At 41.9% G+C, this 22,134-nt stretch overlaps 1 protein-coding gene across 7 annotated transcripts in view; it reads left to right on the top strand.

The window, feature by feature from the left end:
- The window catches only part of ELMO1 (engulfment and cell motility 1), a 583,742-nt gene that overhangs the window by 542,406 nt on the left and 19,202 nt on the right, over positions 1-22,134 (top strand). For all 7 annotated transcript variants that reach the window (XM_081534200.1, XM_081534196.1, XM_081534197.1 and 4 more), the window contains 3 exons: positions 938-1,101; positions 8,322-8,434; positions 18,080-18,187. In XM_081534200.1, the coding sequence (XP_081390326.1) occupies positions 938-1,101; positions 8,322-8,434; positions 18,080-18,187 (385 nt within the window). The remainder of the gene's footprint in view (positions 1-937; positions 1,102-8,321; positions 8,435-18,079; positions 18,188-22,134) is intronic.

Here is a 22,134-nt window from a genome sequence, read left to right on the forward strand (position 1 = left end):
AATTGTTGTTAACATCTGTAAGGAGGATTTGAAAAAAAGAAGTAGTAAGGTTACAGTCTCTTGGATGCTTCTGTGTGTTTTCTGGTCTTTTCCTGCTCTAGATATTTGGATGAAGATGAATCCACATTAATAGAGGCAATGGTTAATTGCCTCCCTGTGGTCTGGACCTGTCCCGAAGCAGCCAGTTACCATATTCTTTTTTCTTGAGGCTTCCAATGGGATGTATCAGTTCTAATTCAATAGACCTCTTCTTTTAGTGCCTGGCTCAGAGAGGCAATACCACATACACATTTCTGGATATATCATCTGTATGAACACTCAGACCTTAACTACATGGAGAAAACAATCCAGGAGGGATGGGTGTGGGTATTATTTCACATTCTCTTGAACCAGTGCCAACCAAACTTCCACAGTTAATTGTGTCTCAGAGAGCTTCTCCTGGAAAAAATAATGATTATGCAGACTTCTAGCTGTTGCTTAGATTCCATTTGTTATTGAGTTTGCATTGTCTACAGTCATATAATATATCAAGCAAATGAATCAGTATATACCCTCCCACCCTAAGTCTCCCTCTCCTTTCCATGATTATGCAGACTTCTAGCTGTTGCTTAGACTCCATTTGTTATTGAGTTTGCATTGTCTACAGTTATATAATATATCAAGCAAATGACTCAGTATATACCCTCCCACCCTAAGTCTCCCTCTCCTTTCCCAATTCAAAGTTAGTCAATCCACATTTTCCTTGCAATTCTAGTAGTATAAGAGGAAATAGAAGCTGTATATCATAGTAGTTGACTCTGGAAAAGCATGCTCCAAGTTAGGGCCAAAAGTGCAAATGAAGGGAACCAGGGGCTAGGGAACCATAATCTGTGGAAGATTTTTCTGAATGGGTAAGGTCAATCCCCAGGAAAATTATGGTCTTCCTTCAATCTCACAGGTAATGCAGGTGGTGAAGGAACAGGTTATGAGAGCTCTTACAACCAAGCCTAGCTCCCTGGACCAGTTCAAGAGCAAACTGCAGAACCTGAGCTACACAGAAATCCTGAAAATCCGCCAGTCTGAGAGGATGAACCAGGAAGATTTCCAGTCTCGCCCGATTTTGTAAGTTACCTCTGACCCCTGCCTTCTCAACGGCTCTGACGCACCATTTCTAGAGTGAAAGCCTATCACTCAGCTGGGCTGTGTTGCAGTCTCTTTATGGAAAGCCAACGAAAGATCTCTACTCAGTTCCTGAAGTCTCAGCAACTCCTTGAGAAAGGCTGGGAAGGGGTGGGCTACGGGGAGGTGGAGGAAGGAAGTGCTGGCAGGAGGATCTAAACCAAGAAGTGACCCAGTTACTGATGAGTCCTCTAAGGATTTGCAGCTGAAAAGACTGGACACTTTTCTAATACTTGGGACAATCTTTTTTGTTTTGTCCATAAAGCTATATTCTGTGTGGGCACTCATGAGTGGCAAGATGTTCTGCTCCAGCCAGAATGAGACTTAGCGATAATTAAAACAAGAGGAATATTGAAGTGTCATGAGTGGGAGGGAGAGGGAGCTTGAAAGGGAACGACCCACTGTCTCCCTGCCCATTGGCTCTGCTTCACATTAGAACATCTCATGTAGCTATCAGCAGAACATCTCTTGTAGCTATCGACCCAGAGGCCCAAGGTGGAGAATCAGGGGGCTCCTTTTCATAGGACTTTGCATCAGATGCACTTGCAGTGGTTGTGTAATTTCATCTCCGTCTTTATGATGTTCTAAACCTTGAACATGAACACTGTTTTAGACTGTTGTTTCCTTTATCTTTTCTTAGTATTGACCTGTTTCTCTTCCTATGTCCTTTTCTTAGAACTAGGTCAGTTTTGTTACCTTATAAGTCATAGGGAAGAAAATAGGAAACAGGATGGAAAGTAAAGAAAGTGTTTGACATTTCCTCTCATTCTTCCCTCGAAAGACTGAACGTGGCTTCTTCTGAGCTTTCCTATGAAACCATCTTACATCATTGGTGTCATGAAGCACCTCTTCAACATCTCGCTCTCTCTCTCTGATTCCTTTTCTTTATCCCTGCTTTTTGTTTCTTGTTTCAATATATCTGTTATGTTTGGTGCTTGGTGATTTGCAAAGTACCTTCTCATGTTCCTTATGCTATATCATGTCCTCACACCTGTGTGAGGAAGGCAAGTCTTATTTCTACTTGAGGACCAGAATATAATCTAGAGAGGAAAGGACCTTGTTGGCAAGTGTAGGAGCCAGACTTGAACTCCAGACCACAGATCCCTTAGCTAATTCTTTATTTCCCCTACCAGAGCTGCTTTGCCAAGTACAAGGCTAAGATGAAGTTTTAAAAAGTGCACAGAAAAAAAAACATAGCCAAGCTATAGCATCTACTCTGTGTTTGTTTTCAAGCCTTAAGAAGCATCATTAAAAGCTGCAGAGCAGAATGTGGGCTTTTGTGGGGATGAGGTTAGGCAGCAGGGGAGGGGAAATGGTTCCTCAGGGCCTTTGGTGGCTCAGGCATGCTTAGTTGCTCAGTTGCATGCGACAGTTTGGACCCCATGAACTGTACACTGCTAGGCTCCTCTGTCCACGGAATTTCCCAAGCAAGAATACTGGAGCAGGTTGTCATTTGCAGTGGGTTGCCATTTCCTCCTCCAGGGGATCTTCCTGACGCATCGATCAAACCCACATCTCCTACATCTCCCGCATTGGCAAGCAGGTTCTTTAAAACTGAACTATCTGGGAAGCCCCTTTGGCAGCTCACGTCTATGTAAAACCTAAGCCATATCCACATCAAGCAGCAGGCAGCACTCATAAGAGGCAGAGCTGGGGTTTTGCTTTGGTCATCAGCTATTAATAGAAGAAGATAACAGCCCCTGAATACCAAGTAGAAAGAGCTTTGAATAAACAGCTGACTCCTCAGAGATGCAGTTTATTTCTTTTTTTTAATTAAAAGAGCTTGTTATTGAAACATAGTTGACTTGCAATGTCATGTTAGTTTCAGGTGTACAGCAAAGTAATAGATAGGTAGATAGATAGATACTTTTTCACATTCTTTTCCTTCATAGGTTATTACAAAATATTGAATATATTTCCCTATGCTATACAGTGGGTCCTTGCTGGTTATCTGTTTTATGCATAGCAGTGTGTATATGTTAATCCCAAACTACTAATTTATCCCCTTTATCTGCTTTGGTAACCAAAATGACCATGTCTGTGTCTGTGGGTATATTTCTGTTTCGGGTATAAGTTCATTTATATCATTCTTTTTTCTTTTAGATTCCACATATAAGTGATATTATATGATATTTGTCTTCCTCTGTTTGACTTACTTCACTTAGCATGATAATCTCTAGGCCCATCCATGCTGCTGCAAGTAGCATTATTTTATTCTTTTTTATGGCTTAGTAGTATTCCATTGTATATATGTACCACATCTTCTTTATTCATTTCTCTGTCAATGGACATTTATGTTGTTTCCATGTCTTGGCTATTGTAAATAGTGCTGCTATAAACATAGAGGTGCATATGTTTTTTTGAATTATAGTTTTCTCCACACATATACTTAGGAGTGGAGCTGCAGGATTCTATGGTAGTTCTATTTTTAGTTTTTAAGGAACCTCCATACTGTTCTCCATAGTGCCTCTATCAATTTACAGTCCTACCAACAGCATAGGAGGGTTTCTTTTTCCCTACACCCTCTCCAGCATTGATTGTAGATTTTCGTTGGTGGCCATTCTGATTGGCGTGAGGTGATACCTGATGCAGTTTCTCTCTTGCGAGGAGGGACAGAGGCCCTTTGCCCCATCCTGGGACCTACAGTACTGAAACGCTGGATTTCATGTTTGTTTCAGCAGATGTGTGAACACAAGAAGATTTTATTATGCTTTTGACAACAATTCTTAAAGCCTAGAGAGTCTTAAGGGACCACTTCAGTTAAGTCCAAAAGGCCAAGTGATTCTAAAGTAATGTTTGACCATGACTTTGTTCCAAATACGATTGTTAAGTGCTTGTCAAGCACAAACATTTTGCTCCTGCTTTGACTTCATATCTTTACTTCTCAAGGCTCTGCTAGGACGTTCTGAAGTTTCATTTCCCTTTCTTTCCCTTTATTATAAGAAACTCTTATCTTTATGTTTATTATTATGTACCTTTATGCTTATTGCATAGAGAGAAGCTATGAAAATACAAAAGAAATGGCCTGTATGTATATACACTGGCATCATCACTTGGGCATGGGACTAAAAAGCACCATGGTCCACCAGAGCTCTGGTAAAGTCATAAAAACTCATCAGAGCTATTTCATGGGGGAGGCCATGAACCAGCCTGGTCCCTATCCTGGCCCCTGAAGTAGGCAGGAGGCTACCAGCCTCCAGCTACTTCTCCAGTGATGCTCTGTCTGTTAGAATGATCCGCTAGACAGGAACTCATTGTTGTAGTTGGATGAAGTCTAAATGCTGCCACAGTGGCTCATGGGATAAACCCACAGCACAGAAAATGCAGAGAACCATGTATGATTGTATTCATTCATTCATTCACTTAACAAGCATGTATTGAGTAACTCCTTCCTGCGAGGTCCCGAGGTGCTGGGACAGGCAGAGAACCAGAGACATTTGGCTGTCCCTGTGCCAGGCTTTAAAGCTGAGATTAGCAGAGATTATCAGGGACTATGCTTAGTGCCAGGTGAGAGGAAGCGCAGGCAGGTGGGCTGTCACAAGAGCACACAGGAGACACATCTAACCCAAGCTTGGGGCTTAGGAATTCATATTTTAGAACTGAAAAGCAACTTTAAGGTCATCCAGTTCAAGCTTTTCATTTTGCAGAGTGAGCAGTGGCTGGACTGGATGGTTGATCTCTGGTGCAGAACACTGCTGACCATCCTCTCCCTCTTGCCTGGCTGCTGCACACAGCGTGGAGGCAAATCTCAGAGCCACGAATTTCCCTCGAAGCGTGCCTCTCATTTTAATAAAATGTTTATATTTCCTAAGAAGAAAAATGCAAGCTCTGGGTGAACAAATATTTTGGATGACTGTGTATCTAGTGAGGTGAAGAAGCTCTGTTTTCTTTCTTAGCTCTTGACTAATTATTTCAGAAGGGTGTATTTGTTACTTTCTACTTTCTGTGACTTTACAGGGAGGATAAGTTCATCCCCACAATTGATCTGAGTTAATGGATATAAAAAGCTTAAAAAGTCCCCAAATACATCATTTGCCATGATATTGAGGGGAAGGGAGCTGCACGGACAAACACCATGGAAGCAGAGTAGCAAAATGTGGAAAACATAGACCCAGGAGCTAACAGACACAGGATCAGATTCCCAGGCCATCACTTGCAAATGTGGCTCCTCAGTCAAGTTCTGTCACCCATTCTAAACCTGTTTTTCTCATTTCTAAAAATAAAGTTGATAAAATGTCTACATTGTTGGGTTGTTCAGAGGACTCAGTGAAGTAATGCATGAAAAGCCCTTAGTATACGTCCTGCACTTAACAAACACTCTGAGAAATAGTCACTCTTATTATGAATCAATAACCAGAATTTAACAAGTTGTCACACTATCAATATGGAAATGGTAAAACTGACACTGTTAATATATTCGTTTACACCTCATTTTATCTCAGAGTGTACAGTAAAAGTAGGTGAGGAAGAAAAAGGAAAAGCAGATAGAGCCAGAAATATGGCTACTGCCTGTCCTGCAAATCTACATCCTTGTTAAAGACTGGTCACAAGCTTTGCTCATGGCTTTCATAGCCAATACCGTTGTTCAGTGCAACCTCTGTTCTAGATGAACACCAGGTCCAGGAAGGAGGCTCACCAGTCTAGTGGTGCTGTCTGTCCTCTGCATATGTCACTGGCCTCATGGGGCTTGGATTTGGAATTCTCTTCCAGAAACAGTGCTCGACTTTGAACTGCTCTTCACACACTCATTTATTCTACCTCCTTTAATCTTCCTCCTTTTGTTTATTTACAAAGCTTTTAGCTAGAAATAGAGGAATATTTATCAAAGCAGAGCTAGTGAACCCATGACCTTGACCTTATTGGCCCCAAGCTGAAAATTTCAAAGTCCAATTCCAGCCCATGGTTATTACCAGGATTTCCCCAGAGGTCATATCTCATTCACAGAAACACCATTTAGGGATTACATATGTTTTCCTAATATGAGTGAATTCTGCAGCTACTGAGCCCATTTGCGGGAAAGAAGAGGACATCACTTACAAAAAAGAAAAAAGCTATTCCATTTCCCTCATTGCCTAAGCATGTTTTGGGATCCTTGGGGTTCATAACAAGAAAAGGTAACCTTTGTAGCAGCAGATCCATTTATTCTGACAGTCCGTCCCCAAAGATGGTTCATAACGGAAGGTGCTATGATGACAGCATCTGGCTCTTACACTAAAAATCATAAATCATCAAGTTCTTTCAGTTATTCCTCCTTTTGGTCCTCATCTCTGCATCTTCATCTCCATTTTAATGGTTAACTCTGGCCTAGGAAAACTATTCTTTAAAAATGCATCTCTAACCTAAGAATTGATGAAATTCCAAGTTTCTCTCACCCATGATTTCTCCACCTCATTACCCCAACTTGAAGCCAGGAGCAGTGATTTATTGTCATGTGTGACTACCTTGGCTATCTCCCACCTTCTTGTCCCTTCAGAGCAGGGTTCATCAAAACTGCAATGCTGAGTCCATTCTACAAAAACTGAACACTGATAATAGGTAATGTTACAGATCTGAATGCCTGAGATGAGACCCTGTGAGACCCACACCAGAAGAGTAGAAGCACATAGAGCAGATGCACCAAGCTGTACCATTGGGGTGAATATCCACATTCAGCTTTAAAAAGGGTCAGATGGAACAGTATCAAATGCCCTGGTATTTGAGGCCATTTAAAGTCCAAATATGTATCAACAGCTTACTAGCATACCTGGTTAGATGGCCAGATCCTTTCATATCACTTTTTATTTATTTATTTTTCTCAAGAGTAAATAGAAGCAGTTTGCACAAGAAACACTTGATTGTGTACTCCTATTCAACGCTTCACTTCTGTAAGCTATTTCTCCATTTGTGAGATGGGACTGATGATATGAATACCTGTTCCCAAAAGTTGGGGGCTCTTTGATGGGGAGGAGAGAAGGGTGTTAAATGAGCTACATTTGCCTAGTACACTACCTGGCTCATAGCACACACAGACTGAATGTGTAGTGCCTTTCATACCTGGGAACAGAATACCACGTGAAGATAGATTGCCTACGATCCAGAGTGAGCCCAGAGTTAAGGCTGAAGCTTATGAAAAACGTAAGCCTTGACTACACTGTGTTATGGGCACAAGAAATGTTTGTCCTGAGGAAAGGTGAGAATATTATCTAAGCAAATCCAGAAACACTTGGCATTCCTGCCCAGCGCTTACAGCTCACTTATACTCACACTGTCCCCTTTGGAAGGAAACATTCTTATTTCCATTATACAGATGAGAAGAGCCTTAGAGGAGCTACATGAAATGCCAATCATGAGCAGAGCCGAGATGGAAATCCTAGTCTTTGTGTCTAGGTCAGTGCTTTCAACACTGCTCTAAGGACTAGACTCTAGGTCTCTCTATACATCCTCAACTAGAAAAACTCTAGCTTTAATATACTCAAATACGAGAGTGCTACCTAAAATTTCACAAGATAAAAAAATCTCTGCTCTTGAAAAAAAAAACAGGTTTACAACCCACTGTACTCTATTATTATATCTTTACAGCGTAGTACATCTAAACCTAAATTACATTGTATTAGCCTGAGACAAGATGCAAATAATCTTTAATTTATGCCCTCATTATCCCAATCTCTATGGGCTAAAATCTTGGATGATATGTTATTGCCGTTTGTAAGTGGTCCTTTGCTTCACCCAACACTGTGTTTGCTGTACAATAGTAACCGCATGGTTGTCCAATACTCCTGTTTGGTCAGATCACAAATGTAGTCTAGGAGTTTATCTATCTGCTGTAAGGAGTAGAATATGACCAGAGATTCACTGTCTCAGAAGAACTAAGTGAATTTTTGCATAAATTTGTATCTGTGACTTTATAAAACAAGAGACAAAATGTCTCTGGAGACGTCGGTCTAGAAAAACATCACTGAAGTGATTGGTGCTTTTAAATGTCAGAGGATCTATACAGTTACTACAACAGATAACCCTGTTTACTGATGCTTAATAAATGATTCTCTAAAGCACCAACCTGGGAGGTCTGGGGGTGTTCAGGAAAAGATGGAGCTTTCACACACCTGCCCTCTCTGCCATGGTGCCCTCTCAGCCAAGTGCTGTTCTCAAGGTGTGTTGTGGAATATGTGTTTATCCTTTCACAGGGAACTAAAGGAGAAGATTCAGCCAGAAATCTTGGAGCTGATCAAACAACAACGCCTGAACCGCCTCGTAGAAGGGACCTGCTTTAGGAAACTCAACTGCCGGCGGAGGCAAGGTATTGTTTCCAGACCTAGCAAGGAAGAACAGTGGCCTGCCCCCTAAGGAATCACATGGGTATGGGTATTGGTTTAAGGGTTGGCTAAGCAGCATTATACTCAGAACAAGAATAGCTGTAACATATTCCAGGTAAGTTTTAATTTCCCATGTAGGCCCGGGAAGAATGAAAATCTAAAATCAACAGAAGACCCGTGGAACTGAAGAGTCACCTGAACCATTTCATGCCTCATGTCTGCCAGTAGTGGTTCTACAACAGCTAACATTACTGAGAGTTTACCACGTGCCAGGCTCTCACTTGACCTATGTTAATGCATTTCATCTTCCCAGTAACCTTATGAAGTAGCTACTGTGATTACACCCAGTTTACATATAGATAAACTAAGGCAGTGAGGGAAACTAAGGCAGTGGGGTACGAAGTAACTTGCCCAGTCACAGAAGAATAGGGATTTAAACTCCAGCATCTCTATGGCCCTAACTTTTAATGATTCACACAGAGTCAGACACGACTGAAGCAAGTTAGCAGCAGCAGCAGCATGCTATCAGGAGCACTAGCATACACTGTTGGATTTGATCTTGGAATTTTCAGCATGGATGGCCCTTATTTTCAAATCCCCATACTGATTCTCTTCCAGGTCAGAATATTTTATTCATAGCTATAAGTAACAGTGAACCAAGGTGGGATAGAATCAGTTTTCATAATCTTGCAAAAGAAGTTTCTGAATTGTCTCTATAAATTTTAATTCCAAAACATTGAGTCAAAATGGGTGCCATTAAACTAGTTCCAGTAGATGGGAAGCATGTCCAGCTGTTTCTTAGCCAGGAAAGTAAATTCCTTTGATTGTTTTCTTGACATATGGCTGATTGCAAAGTCAAGGTATTCATAGCATACTGTCCTAGAAACAAATAGAAAATAAAATTGAAATATAAGATTCACGGAGAGGTGAAGAGATTGGGGAACAGTCAGGAGAAAGAATAAGCATTAGCAACTATACCAAGAAGAAACATCAGTTATGGCCCCGGAGAAACCCTGGCAGATGTTTTTGAAACCTGATGGATGCCCTGCTTAGACACAGCACCCGTTCACTAATGACATACATCACTTCATGTTTATACTGAGCCCATCCTCCCGGCCATTTACTTTTAATGGCTTTGTGCTGAATATTGAGTAAATTCAAAATATTTCAAATGCAACCATTAAAAGTCATATTAAGAAATGTCCAAAGGCAGAACTTCCTGATGAATGAAAATGCAGGTCATTCCCAGGGGATAAGAAACCATGACAGTGAGCCTCAGGCTGGGCCTCAGGAGAGGACAATGAGCAGAATAAGAAAGAGGTGAGTTGCAGCTAGGACTGAGAAAGGCTCACAGTAGGAGGAAGGAACTTATCTCTCCCATTCAGCCTTGGAAGGACTGGCTCACTGCTTCTTCTTTGCTGCATCCCCTGCATTTGGGCACCTTCATCAGAGTGGATGCTGCTCCAGGAAAAGAGTGTGGCACAGTGAGGAGAACAGGAGCCCTGGAACCAGATGAAGTGAGTGCCATCCGGCCTCTTCCTCTGTCCAGCTCCGTGACCTTGGGCAGTTCCCCCATGAAATGGGGATAACAATGCCTGTCTCCTGAATTTACTGTGAGGAAGAAAAGTGATCATGAATGCATCTCTTGGAAAGCAGCTAAAAAAGGGGGGGGGGGCAGGGCGGGGGTGGGGGTGCGGCAGAAGATAGCTACTCTTATTCTGGAAGACCCTGTAGGAAAGAACAAGGAGCTAGGGGTGAATACAGCAGAGCCTGGTGGGCTGCCGTCTATGGGGTCGCACAGAGTCGGACACGACTGAAGTGACTTAGCAGCTAGGCTTCTCAACTCTGTGAGGAACCACTTGAGTGGCTTTTGGCAGGACACATGACCTCTCAGGTCCACAGTTTCTCTTCCGTTAAATGGGAGTACAAGATCAGATGATCTGTTATTTCAGTTGCCAGATTGTCTGTTATATGCCCTGATCGCCTCGTTGCCTTTGGCAAAATCAATATTCAGGGTGTACTGCCCATATTAGGTAATATATAAAGTTTTTATTTACTTGACATTGGGGAGAGAGCACAGAAGTGGGGGAGGGGAGAGGTAGCAAATAGACCCATGCCACCAAATGCCCCCGTTCATGGCCAGCTATTGATACAATTCTTCTGAGTATAATAATAATTCAAAGAAGCCAATTTAACCTTCCAGTCTACTCTACCATGAGGCTTCCCTTTCTAGGAGGAAATGAGTAGATTCTATTAGAATAATTCTGTTTCTGGATGTCATAATTACAGTTTTTTGGCTAAAAAAGCATTATTTCCAAATGTTCAACTTTTTCAGTTTTCTAAAAATGAATTACCTAATGAACAAAAACTGATTAGCATCTAGACTATAAATTTATTAAACTCCCTAGGGAGCATGACCATCTGTGTTTAGTATAAAATCATCCTTCCCAGTGCAGAAAGGAAGGCTTTTGGGGGTTTGGTAAATTGATTTAAAATCTGGTGACTAGCTTTGTGTGCTTAAAAATAGAGATTCAAAGCAGACTGTGCTGAAATTGGTTTCCTATCACCCCATCCAAACATTCCATTCAGATTTACACACATTAATGAGGACATGGCGTAAAATTATTTGAGTCCCTTTGAGAAGGGTGAGATAGGAGATGAGAACACCCATGAAATATATCCTTGGTTAAAGAGCAAGCACATAGGGCCCGTGCATGACCACCTCCCTCTAAACTTGTCTGACAGGGAGTTAGACACAGATGAGTGGATTTATGTATTAACTTTCTAGGGGAAAGTAGGAAAGAGCCTCCCGTCCCGCAGAACTGGAAAGGGGAGGAGCAGATGTAGAGCCCTTTATCATGCCATGTTTGGCCAGAAGGTCCCTGAGTTGCTACTTGCCCATCATTCTGTCTGCCTCATTTGCAACTCTGCTGCTTGGTTAGTCCAATAGAGATATTTACAAATGTGGATTTCTGGGAATTTTGACCACAGAAGAACTGAGAGGCAGTAAATCGTGGGAGGTGCACCATGCTGCGTTCATGTCCTGCCTCCCTGCCTGCTAGCTGGTTAGCCTTGGGCAACCTAATAAATCTCTCTGTGCTTCTCTTTCCTCATCTGTCAAGTGAGGACAATGTCAGTTTCTACATCAAATTGTTTCAAGAGTTAAATAAAATCATGCATGCATTGCACTTAGTCGAGTTGTCAGCAAATTGTCAAACATTCATTAATGACATTTAGTATTTTAATTTATAGTTACTCAGAATATAGAGTCTTATTTTTTGATTTTTTAAAGATTTTTTTTGGATGTGGACAATTTTTAAAGTCTTTATTGAATTTGTTACAATATTGTTTCTGTTTTATGTTTTGGTTTTTTGGCCCACAAGGCATGTGGATCTTAGCTCCTCAACCAGGGATTGAACCGGCGCCCCCTGCATTGGAAGGCAAAGTCTTAACCACTGGACCACCAGGGGAGTCCCTAGAATATAGGTGTTTAAACACCGGCCATGGAGTGGCAGTGACTGTCACCTGCTTCACTCGGTCCCACACTCACTGTGGAGTGTGAAAGACTCTTGTCCACAGTCCTTTATGATAAATTTGCCTTGTGTCTGTGTTCCCTGGGCTTCTCAAGAGAGTTAAGATGAAATCTCAGAAGCTGCCTATATTCGAGCCATTATTTACTTCGTGAGAATCTACAGGCTCAGGACTGCCTTCTATTTTCCTTCCTTTTCAGAGATTCGGGTCTTTTCAGAATCACTTGCATTGAACAGTCTTGATTAGAGCCCAGGACTACACATCGGAGTGTCATTTTCAAGAAATCATAGCATGAAATTTCTACTTCTCCTTGAAGACAGTGCCCATTTTGTTGACCAGCATCCGTTCTCTAAGCATTAACTTGACAAATCTAATTTGAAACCCAGGGATGAACAAAATGTGCACCCAGAGGAGTTGGCATGCTCCTGCACTTCAGCCACAGTTGGTGTACCTGACTTGCCCTTTCATTTCACTCCAAAGACCTACAGCCAAGTGGTGTATTCAGCCCATTTTGGGGCAGCGGTTGTTTCTTCCTCTTGGACTTAAGTTTTCTTTTAATATTTCATTAAACCTTATCATAATTCATTTTTACAAAAAAGGCAAATGCATATTAAAAATGTATGTTGTCGAAATAATAAAAGCCAGATTATTTTCAGGAAAAAAGGCACTTTCCAATAGATCAGAATAACAGATAATCATCCAGTAGTGTGGATGAGAGGGGTTACTGTTAACTGAAAGATACCAAGGTACTGATATTTGAGAGCTGGCTCTGTGAAAGATGAATGACAAATACTCTATATGTTTTACTCATATAATTTTTAGTGTTATCTAACAAAGGAACCGTAGGAGTCCATAAGGATTTTTATAATTTGGCCAAGACTCCATAGCTGATGTGTCAAGGCCAGGTGTGTAACTAAAGTCTGTGGACTCCAAAGCATCAGTTAAGCTAAACCATCTTGAAAATGTCTTCGGAGCTCTGGAGTTATCTTTTGCTGTGAAACAAGAGTCTCTGGGGAGGCAAAATTCTGAATCAGAACAGGAGTCTCTATTCTGAAAAATGTTCACTGTAGTGAGAAAGATTTGAAAGGCAGAATGACCTTCATTCTGTGTCTGTGGTTGTTGTCTTCCTTCACTGAACTCAAGAATATTTCCCTTTAAAAAACATCGCTAAGATCGCTTATGTTTTGTAACGTGGGAAGTTTGAAGCAGACCTTCCCCTGAGCACTCCGAAGACATTGCACATTTTAGGTTAACCCAAGAAAGACAAAATCCTAGTGGAAGTGCCATAAGAATTCACTTTAGTAAAGGTCACCTGTCTCCCAAACACAGGATTCTTAGGGCCCCCTGGGCCAGCAGCCAGCTGCCAGCTGTAGGCTTTGCACACAATACAAGGATGTCCCTGAGTCCATGATAGAGTCAATCAGGACTCAGTTCTTGCTGTGGCCTGTGCCTCACTTTACAAACTACATTTCCTACTCAACAATGGTAGCTATTATTCAGCTTGCCCATCTGCCCTAAAGATTTGCTGGCCAACTCTACACTTGTCTGCAGCTTGGATATGAAGACAGGCAGTGAACTGTACTGTTCCATATGGCTACCTATGGCTATTTGAGTTAATTAAAATTAAATAAAATTCAAAATTTCTTTTCTTACTATTGAATAAAGCAGGTACAGAGTATTTGCAGTGGTGCAGAAACTTCTACAGAGTATTTGCAGTGGTACAGAAACTTCTATCAAATATTACTGCAAGAATTACAGTTGTCAGGGGTGATTAGCTCCATAATGATCTATGTGACATTGGGAATAACTTTAATCAGCCCTGGAGACCTTCTTACCAGGCTGTGAGCTTTGAAACCAGCTTTTCTCTCTGATCCTTCAAACATACACACATGTACACACACACATACACATACATACACACAGGAAAAAAAGTGAAGCACAAAATTATCTCCATATTTTCAGTATTTTAGTTTGGGGAATTAAAAATGGCTATTAATGTAGTAACATTTGTAATTGACTGAAAGACCTCCATATTAACTCCTGCTTTCTCTTCAAAGGCTAGTAAACAATCTTTGCTAATGTTCTCACTGCTTCTTGCTAATTGCTTTTAGCGACACAATCCACTCATTCATTGCCCAAAGGGATTGGGAAACTAGTAACATCATGCTGGGTTTTGAAAAGAAAATACACGTTTTGCTTACCATAAAAGAAACTGCAAATCAAGCTGCCACCAGTGGCTAACACTGAAACTGTCTCACCCAACAAGTCAGTGTGCTGTGCTGGCTGGAGCTGGCATCTCTGCTTCCTTTATAGCTACTCTGCCTTCAAGACAGACACACAAGTTATGATGCCTCTAAACCTTCCCGAAGCTAACGACTCTAGCCTTTATCCCAAGGGAGAGACTGGCTCAGTAGCCACCCGTTTGTTTATGAATCAAAACAATCTTCCCAAGCCCTTCAGCCCTTTTTCCAATATTCTGTCATCCATCCAAGACTTCTTATTTGATGGGAGGAGCAGAACACATCACTCACATTGATGATCTTGTGCTCTCTACCATTTTAGTGGTAGACAGAGAAAGAGGAACTTCTGTGGGATAAGAGAAGAAGTAGTCAGAGGTAGAAGGAAAATCAAAAGACAGTGGTGTCTTAAAAGTCCAGAGATTCCAGGGCAGAAGAAGAAGGTGAGACAAATTGGGAAAATTTTTTGACATATATGCACTACCATGTGTAATATAAATAGCTATAGGGAACTGCTGTATAACACAGGAAACTCAGCTCAGTGCTCCATGATAACCTAGAAGGGTGGGATGGAGCAGGGCGGCAGGGAGGTGTGGGGGTGGGAGGGAGATTCAACAGGGAGGGGATATATATATATATACATATAGTTGATTCACTTGACTGTACAGCAAGGACTAAAGCAACATTGTAAAGAAATTATACTCCAATAAAATAAATAAATATATAGATAAATACATACACAACCAGGGATTTCAGGTGCCCATGCATGCTCAGTTAAGTCCAACTCTTTTGCAACCGCATGGACTGTAGCCTGCCAGGATCCTCTGTCCATGGAATTTTCCAGGCAAGAATACTGGAGTGGGTTGCCATTTTCTTCTCCAGGGATCTTCCCAACCCAGAGATCAAACCAACGTCTCCTATGTTGGTAGGCGGATTCTTTACCACTGAGCCACCTGGGAAGCCCAGGGATTTCAGATCTGAAAACAAACAAACAAAAGAAGTCAAGAGAATTTAGTCCTCTGGAAGGAGGAAAATCTGTCAGCTCTACACTGTAGTGTTATGGTAGATTTCCAGGTTCCTAGGTAGCCTTTTGTGTTTCTTTAAACAAACAGTGACTACAACATTGCAAAGAAGATGATTGTCTTCAACCATCATGATAAGTAGCCACTGATTTCAGTAGTCTCTGAATGTAGAAATATATTGCACAAGAGATCTTCCCTATTTCTGTTTTTCCCTGTAATACAGACAGAGTTGCTGAGTCACTATCCATATTTCCCAGACCTGAGACACAAGGGTTTCCACCTTCTTTCTTTAAGTTGCCGCTAAGAACTGAGGGAGCTCCTTTTCCTTGAGCTTTTTGGGTTTGTCCCTCTTGTCTGCCTTTCATCCTGATGACTTTTGCTACATCCAGTAGAGTCCTGTGAGCACTGTAAACACTCTGCAAATAGTCATTGGAGAAACAGACTTAACCTATTAAATAGACAAGCTATGAAAGTATATGCAGCAAATTTCTGAAGTGTTGCAAATGACTGAAATTGTGCGTTTAGCTGCACAATATATGTTTGTACCACTTAAATTTCTTAATGCTCCCCCGAATCTGTTGAGGATGACAGTCTCCTTTGATTACACCATATTGACTCCTGGGCTTCAGGTTAGCACTGCTAGTCTCTTGAGTTTACCTCAGCTTGAGAAGTGAGGGATTTGTAGAAAGAACAGGCTAAGACCTTACTCAAAATAAGACCAGCATGTCCAAGTGCTACTGCTCACCAACTTCCCTCGCAGCTTTCTGTTACCCGATTACAGTTGCTCACTTAGCCAAAGTCCCACCTCAGAGGTGCTGGGGAAGGAAAGCACTATAGCAAGTTTTTCCAGAAAGTTTTTCCAGCTGTGGTCATCACAGTTTATTTAGACAAGGTGGAAGGTCCTTTGGGTTGAAGAGATCTCTATAGTCCATCATGCCAGGCCCGCAAGAGCATTGATGGTGCTCATGGCTGAAGCTTAGCCCACTCCTATTAAATTGCAATTTTCCTATTGTGAATTACAAGTCAAATTCTCGAATATGTTCTCCTCATGGAAAGCTGCCTAATTGAAGTGGTTATGAATTATTCAGGGAGTGATTTTATTTTCTCCCTTTGAAATGCCCTCCCTGTGTTGAGTGTATATACATAACAGAATTTTGAAAATTTAGCAATTCCAGATGTTTTCCTAGCCTTCAAATTACTTTTTCTTTCCTCTCAAATTTTTCCACTGGAGTTTAGATTTTTTAAAATATATGTGTTGCTGTATACAGACTACATTCAGGAATTCTCAAACTCTATTTATACTTGGAAAAGGAATCACAGAGGCATTTTGCTTTTGTGGATCAAGTTGGGTGTTTCCTTTGTTCACTGTGTGACTTTTGCCTCCATTTTTAAAACTTGGTTTTCTACTAAAAGAATTGTAGTTAAGACATAATTTTGTGGTGAAAGCAATTTTAGATAAAAGAACATTTTTGTTAAATGTTACAGAGAGCTTTCTGGTCAGATTGGCTTCAGAACAATTTGTATTGGTAGACTCAGCAATGGGGTGATTTGACCCAGGCCACTATGTTTGCCAACTATATAACTGCACAAAGCATTTACAGGTCATGGATTTTTTGTGACTTACATCTTGAGTGAGTCCTCTTGGGTCTTCATTTATCAATTTAGCCAATACCAACTGTGCAACTTCTACGTGGCAGGCATTGTGCCAAGAGATTGGTGCAGTGCAATCATGAAGGCCATAGCTGTCATTGGAGAGCCTTGGCTTTCCACACTGTTGGGACTGTTAAGTGTCCTGAAGTCTTCTTCTTCTGTTAATAACTGTTCACCGTGTCCCCACTAGGCAAGTTGCTTGCCTAAGCTCTATGGCAGATAATGGGGAATACTAAGGGATTTAACATGAGGGCGCCAATGATCAAAGGATACGCTGGAGCAGCTAAGAGGGTGGGGAGAGTCCCTTTGGCTGCAGTAATCACAGAGGGCTTCCCGGAGAAGGCAGCTTCTACCCCAGCCCTGAGAGCTGCACAAAGATCGCTATCACAATTTAGGTTTCTTATCTAGAAAAAGCACTCTTTACCTCCTTCTCACTACCTCACAAGCTCATTCAAAAATTGTTATTACATTTGGGGGAGCAGATGAAGTTAAGCTGAGGGAGTTATTTATAAGGATGATCCTAAGGTACTGGTCAAGCCTATTCAAGGGAACTAAACTCTAGGAATTAGAGAGGAGATGAATGTGACATCCTCATTCTTGGCTACATTTCTGACTTAGGGTAGTGCCTCATGAATCCCACCCCTTGTGTATGGATTACAAGCATCCTAATAATATATTCATGATTAGTTTGTGTGTACAGGCCTCAGGGGTGAAGACTTTACTATGCCAGCTAAGATATGGCACAACCATCTCAGTAGTCTTAGAATCTCACAGAGGGAAGTAGAAGCAAAAAAGTTCTGAAAAAGCTCTTTTTTCTTCATCTCTCTCCCTACTTTGTCAGGCCCAACTGAATAATTAATCATGCCCTCATAATTATAGATATTGATGAAATACTCCTCTGGAAGTCACCACCTCAGATTTGTTGCCATTGTCCTAGAAGGATCTGGTAATTTTCCCAGTGACAGCAAATGTCTACCTGGAAGGACAGGAGCTAACTGCGTGCGAAAATTGAGAAGGGACTGACTGCCAGGGCTCTTAGAATTCATTCCTTTCTGAAGACTTAAAGAAACTGTGTATTCTCTCAGGAAAGGCTCTGGGGAAATAAGGATGTCAATATTTTTTGAAAACCAGAATCACTTACTTACCTGGTAAATCTGCATGTTCTTTTTTTTTTTTCTCCTTCCCTCAGACAAGTTTTGGTATTGTCGGCTTTCACCAAACCACAAGGTCCTGCATTATGGAGATCTGGAAGAAAGTCCCCAGGGAGAGGTGCCCCATGATTCCTTGCAGGACAAACGTAAGTGTCTCTTCTGTGTAGGAGGCCTGAGTTTTGGTTGTTTGTTTGTTTCCTGGTCACAGAATATCATACAGAAAGACTGTCAACCTAAGTAAACCCATTGGACATGGCCCACCTTGCTGTGAGTCCTGGCCTGAGCCGTCTCATCAAGCACAAGACCTTGGTGGATTTGTGGTTTCGGAAAGTAATACTTACTCATCTGTCCTGAAAGATACAAATATAGAGTTCCAACATCCACTTTTATATTATTTGTCCACGTGCTGTTCTAAGAAGCAAAACCAGCATAAACCTGATTGTCAGCTGTCTTTTTCTGATGATCCAAAATAATCTCACCTGAATTGTGTGTTTGATACCCTACCACTTTTATTCATTATAGTTGACTGTATGGTGGCTCAGTGGTAAAGAACTCACCTGCCAATGCAGGAGACAACCCCTTGATTAGGAAGATCCTCTGGAGAAGGGAATGGCTACCCACTCCAGTATTCTTGTCTGGGAAATGCCATGGACATAGGAGCCTGGTGGGCTACAGTCCGTGGGATCACAAAAGAGTCAGACACAACTTAACAACTAAACAACAACAACAAAGTATACAAATTAAACAAAATATTATGGAAACATTAAAATACACAAAGGTAGGAACTTCCCTAGCAGCCCAGTGGTTGACGCTCCATGCTTCCAATGCAGGGGGTGTATATTTGATCCCTGGCCGGGGAACTAAGATCCCATGTACTGCATGGCCAAAAAAAAATTTTTTTAATACACAAAGGTAATGAATTAATCTCGAAGAGAAATGAGATAAAGTTAGACATAGCATCAGAGGATATCTCAGGTAGAGAAATCAAACAGTGAGGAAAAAGTAAAGACACTTTAAAATAACTTTTAGAAGTCACCTTGACCCTGCCATGAATCATATAATTCACAGATAAAATCCTTACCCCTAGATCCTGGCACCTCCCCCTTATCGCCCCAGGGCCCATGGAAGTCCAATCTGTACTGTCTTCCTTGCAGCTCTTAGCCATCACAGGGGAAAATAAACCACAAGTGGCAAATTCCTGACACACTCAGACTCTAGGCTGACATATCAGACAGACAACCTGGAACATTCTCTCTTCCTCCAGCTTAAAAATGGGACAGTCTGGTCTTTGTAGTGTCATTTAGTTCAGAAAGCAATCTTATTTCCTTTCATGGGAGCACTGCCTCCGCAGTCCATGTTATTAGCACTGTTAATAGGAAAGGAAAGAAATCTGAAACCCAGCACTACAGGGTCTGGGACAGTGTCCACACATATATTCCTGTTGTGGGGTCATTCCAGGCCTCTATTTTTGTGATAAGGCCCCTCCCTTTAAGTCTCAGAAAACCTCGATCCCACCATGGACAAGCTAGAACAGTGGTTCTCAGACTGTGGTCCTTGAACCATCCACAGCAGCAGCATCACCTGGGAACTTACAGAAATGCAGATTCCCAGATCCTCACTCCCAGACCTGATAAAACAGAAACTCTGGGAATGGAGCTGCAGTCTCTGGGTTCATGGAGCCTCCAGATGATTCTGATGCACATTTAAAGTGAGAACTGCAGGGCTAGATATTGTCTGATATGCTTCCCAGTGGGTCCCTAGATTTGGTTTTCACCAATACGTAAAAATTTTAAAAGAATAAAAGACTGAGTGGATAGTGGGTTGCCAACTTTAAGTTTTGGCAGGGAAAAAAAGAAAAGCTATTAAAAAAGAAAATCTAACTAAAATTTAATATCGCATTCCTTTCATTTTAAAAAGGACTCGATCACAAAAAAAGGAAAGACCAGAAAGGCCTAACCTTGGAGTAAAGGACATTCCCTTGCACTGAATTAGCTGTATGAAAAACCCATGGCATCTCTAAAAATGAGTGTCTTCATTTTCCTGTCTTTGCTATTAACTGGTGAAAAACTCACTGAGAATCCTCCCTCATGAGCTCAAAAGAACTGCAGAGGCCAGCCATTTGGAATCAGTGCTCTAAGGTGGTAAAATGAAGAGTTTGAGGTTACTGTTGGCTGTAGCAACCAGAAGCTCTCTACAAACTCTCCCACTGCCTCTCTCTTAACTTGGCCAGGAAATAGGGAAAGTGGTCTGGGCCAGAAACAACAAAACACATCTGGATTCATTCTTGACCCACATGGCCCATTGAGTCGGCTCTCCCACTCAGTGGATATATTCTTTATCTGCATATGTATAGGGATCTAATCCATTTCTCAACCCATAGATTGGCATAGACTGCAGTTTAAATGCAGCACTCTCATTCTAGCTGGCTCTGCTGCTTAGGAAGTCAGTAGCTCTCCCCCTAGAGAAGGTCAGGGTGTAGACAGCACCTAAGCCTTGTGTAAGGGCCATCTCCAGACTTGCCCACAAGCTGATGACCCCAAGCTCTACCAAGGCCTGCATCCCCAAGGACTGGAAACTGGAGTACCGATGCCAGGGAGAGCCAGCTGGCAAGGGTGGTTGCAGAAGAGCCAGGACAGAGCTGCAAATCTCTGGAGAGCTTTTGGTCATGGCCATGATACTCGTTCTGGGAAAGCATTGCAGCAGTCCCTTCTGATTGTGGCTCTGAAGCTCTCCCCTTTCCTCTGTGGCTTTAGAAATCTAGGAATTCAGAGTTCCAGAAGAGATGCTCTGTAAACAGTTTACCCATTGTAAGATAAACCAAGAATGCGTACCTGTGCAGGTGTGCGTGTGTAGATGTGTGTGTATTAAAGAGATTATATCTGTGTGCCAGGTGGGCCAGGGAGGAGAAATATTCATGTAATGAAGTCAGATGAAGCTGTTTTGTGCAGGAAATGAGAAGGCCCCAGCCCAGGAAACCAAAGTTTGCTGCTTCAAGCCCGCCACCTGGTTTGCATTTAATTCCAATTCTGCATTCTGCCTGGAGCAAAATCCATCCTCTTGGAGCCCTTCAAAGTCAAAAACCTCATTCCACTAGAAAAATGAGCTGCTCCTTTAATTGATTTCGAGTGCCATTGCTCTTGCCATATACGATTGTCCTCTCCTGAGACCAACGGGGAAATTGTCTTCCACCCCTTAAGTTAATCAGTACTGAATATTGAGATATTGATGAGTCAAATAGTGTAATTGGACCCTCTTAATCCAGAAAGTGCGACTGGAGATTGAGGGCTACTCCTTAGCTGTCTTCGTGCCTAAAAGTTTAGCAGATCTCTTCTCTCATATTTCTTTTGTTTGGCAGGAAACATGGCCCTTGAAAAGTCCACATCTCCTTACCTCCCTTCACCCCACATTCCTCCCACCAGGTATGCAGACTCTCATCACCCCACTAAAACCAGACTCCACTGCTTTCCAGCAGTGCCCCCACCTCTCAGAACCGCCCTTTGAGAGAATCTAGGCCAGCGCTCTTCACTCCTGCATCAAAGGGGCCGGGAAGAGAGGGCTCAGTCCCTCACACAAGACCATTAAGCCTCTTACCACAGAGGAGAGGAGCGGCAGCCGGAGCAAAGCAGAGTGGGGCGATTTGGGTCATTGAAGCATGAGAAGTAATTCAGGTCCCTCAATCTACAAAGAGAATTAACTCTGATTGTTGATAATGAGAATAATTGCAAATAATATATTTGGAGTGCTTACTTTATGCCAGGCACTGTGCTAAGAGCTCTACATATTAACAAATTATCCTCCCCATTACTTGAAGTGGTAGATACCATTGCCCTTCTTTTACAGATTAGGAAACAGAGGTACACAAAAATTAAGTAACCTGTTGAAGGCCACATGTCTAGTAAATAACAGAGCAAAGACCTGAATGCAGCTATCCAACCCCCGGTCCAGATTTTTACCCACAAGGAAGCTTATGCTCCAAGAACTTAAGCCCAAAGCAGTATAGCCAGTAGGTGCATCTAGAATTCAAATCCAGGCTCTGTGATTCTTCCAGCCACTCCAGACTGCCCAGTTAGAGGCCAGATCCTCTACTAAACTA

Source organism: Giraffa tippelskirchi, chromosome 10 (assembly GCF_054371585.1).
Source record: "Giraffa tippelskirchi isolate mGirTip1 chromosome 10, T2T-mGirTip1v1.2.pri, whole genome shotgun sequence".
Taxonomy (NCBI): Eukaryota; Metazoa; Chordata; class Mammalia; order Artiodactyla; family Giraffidae; genus Giraffa; species Giraffa tippelskirchi.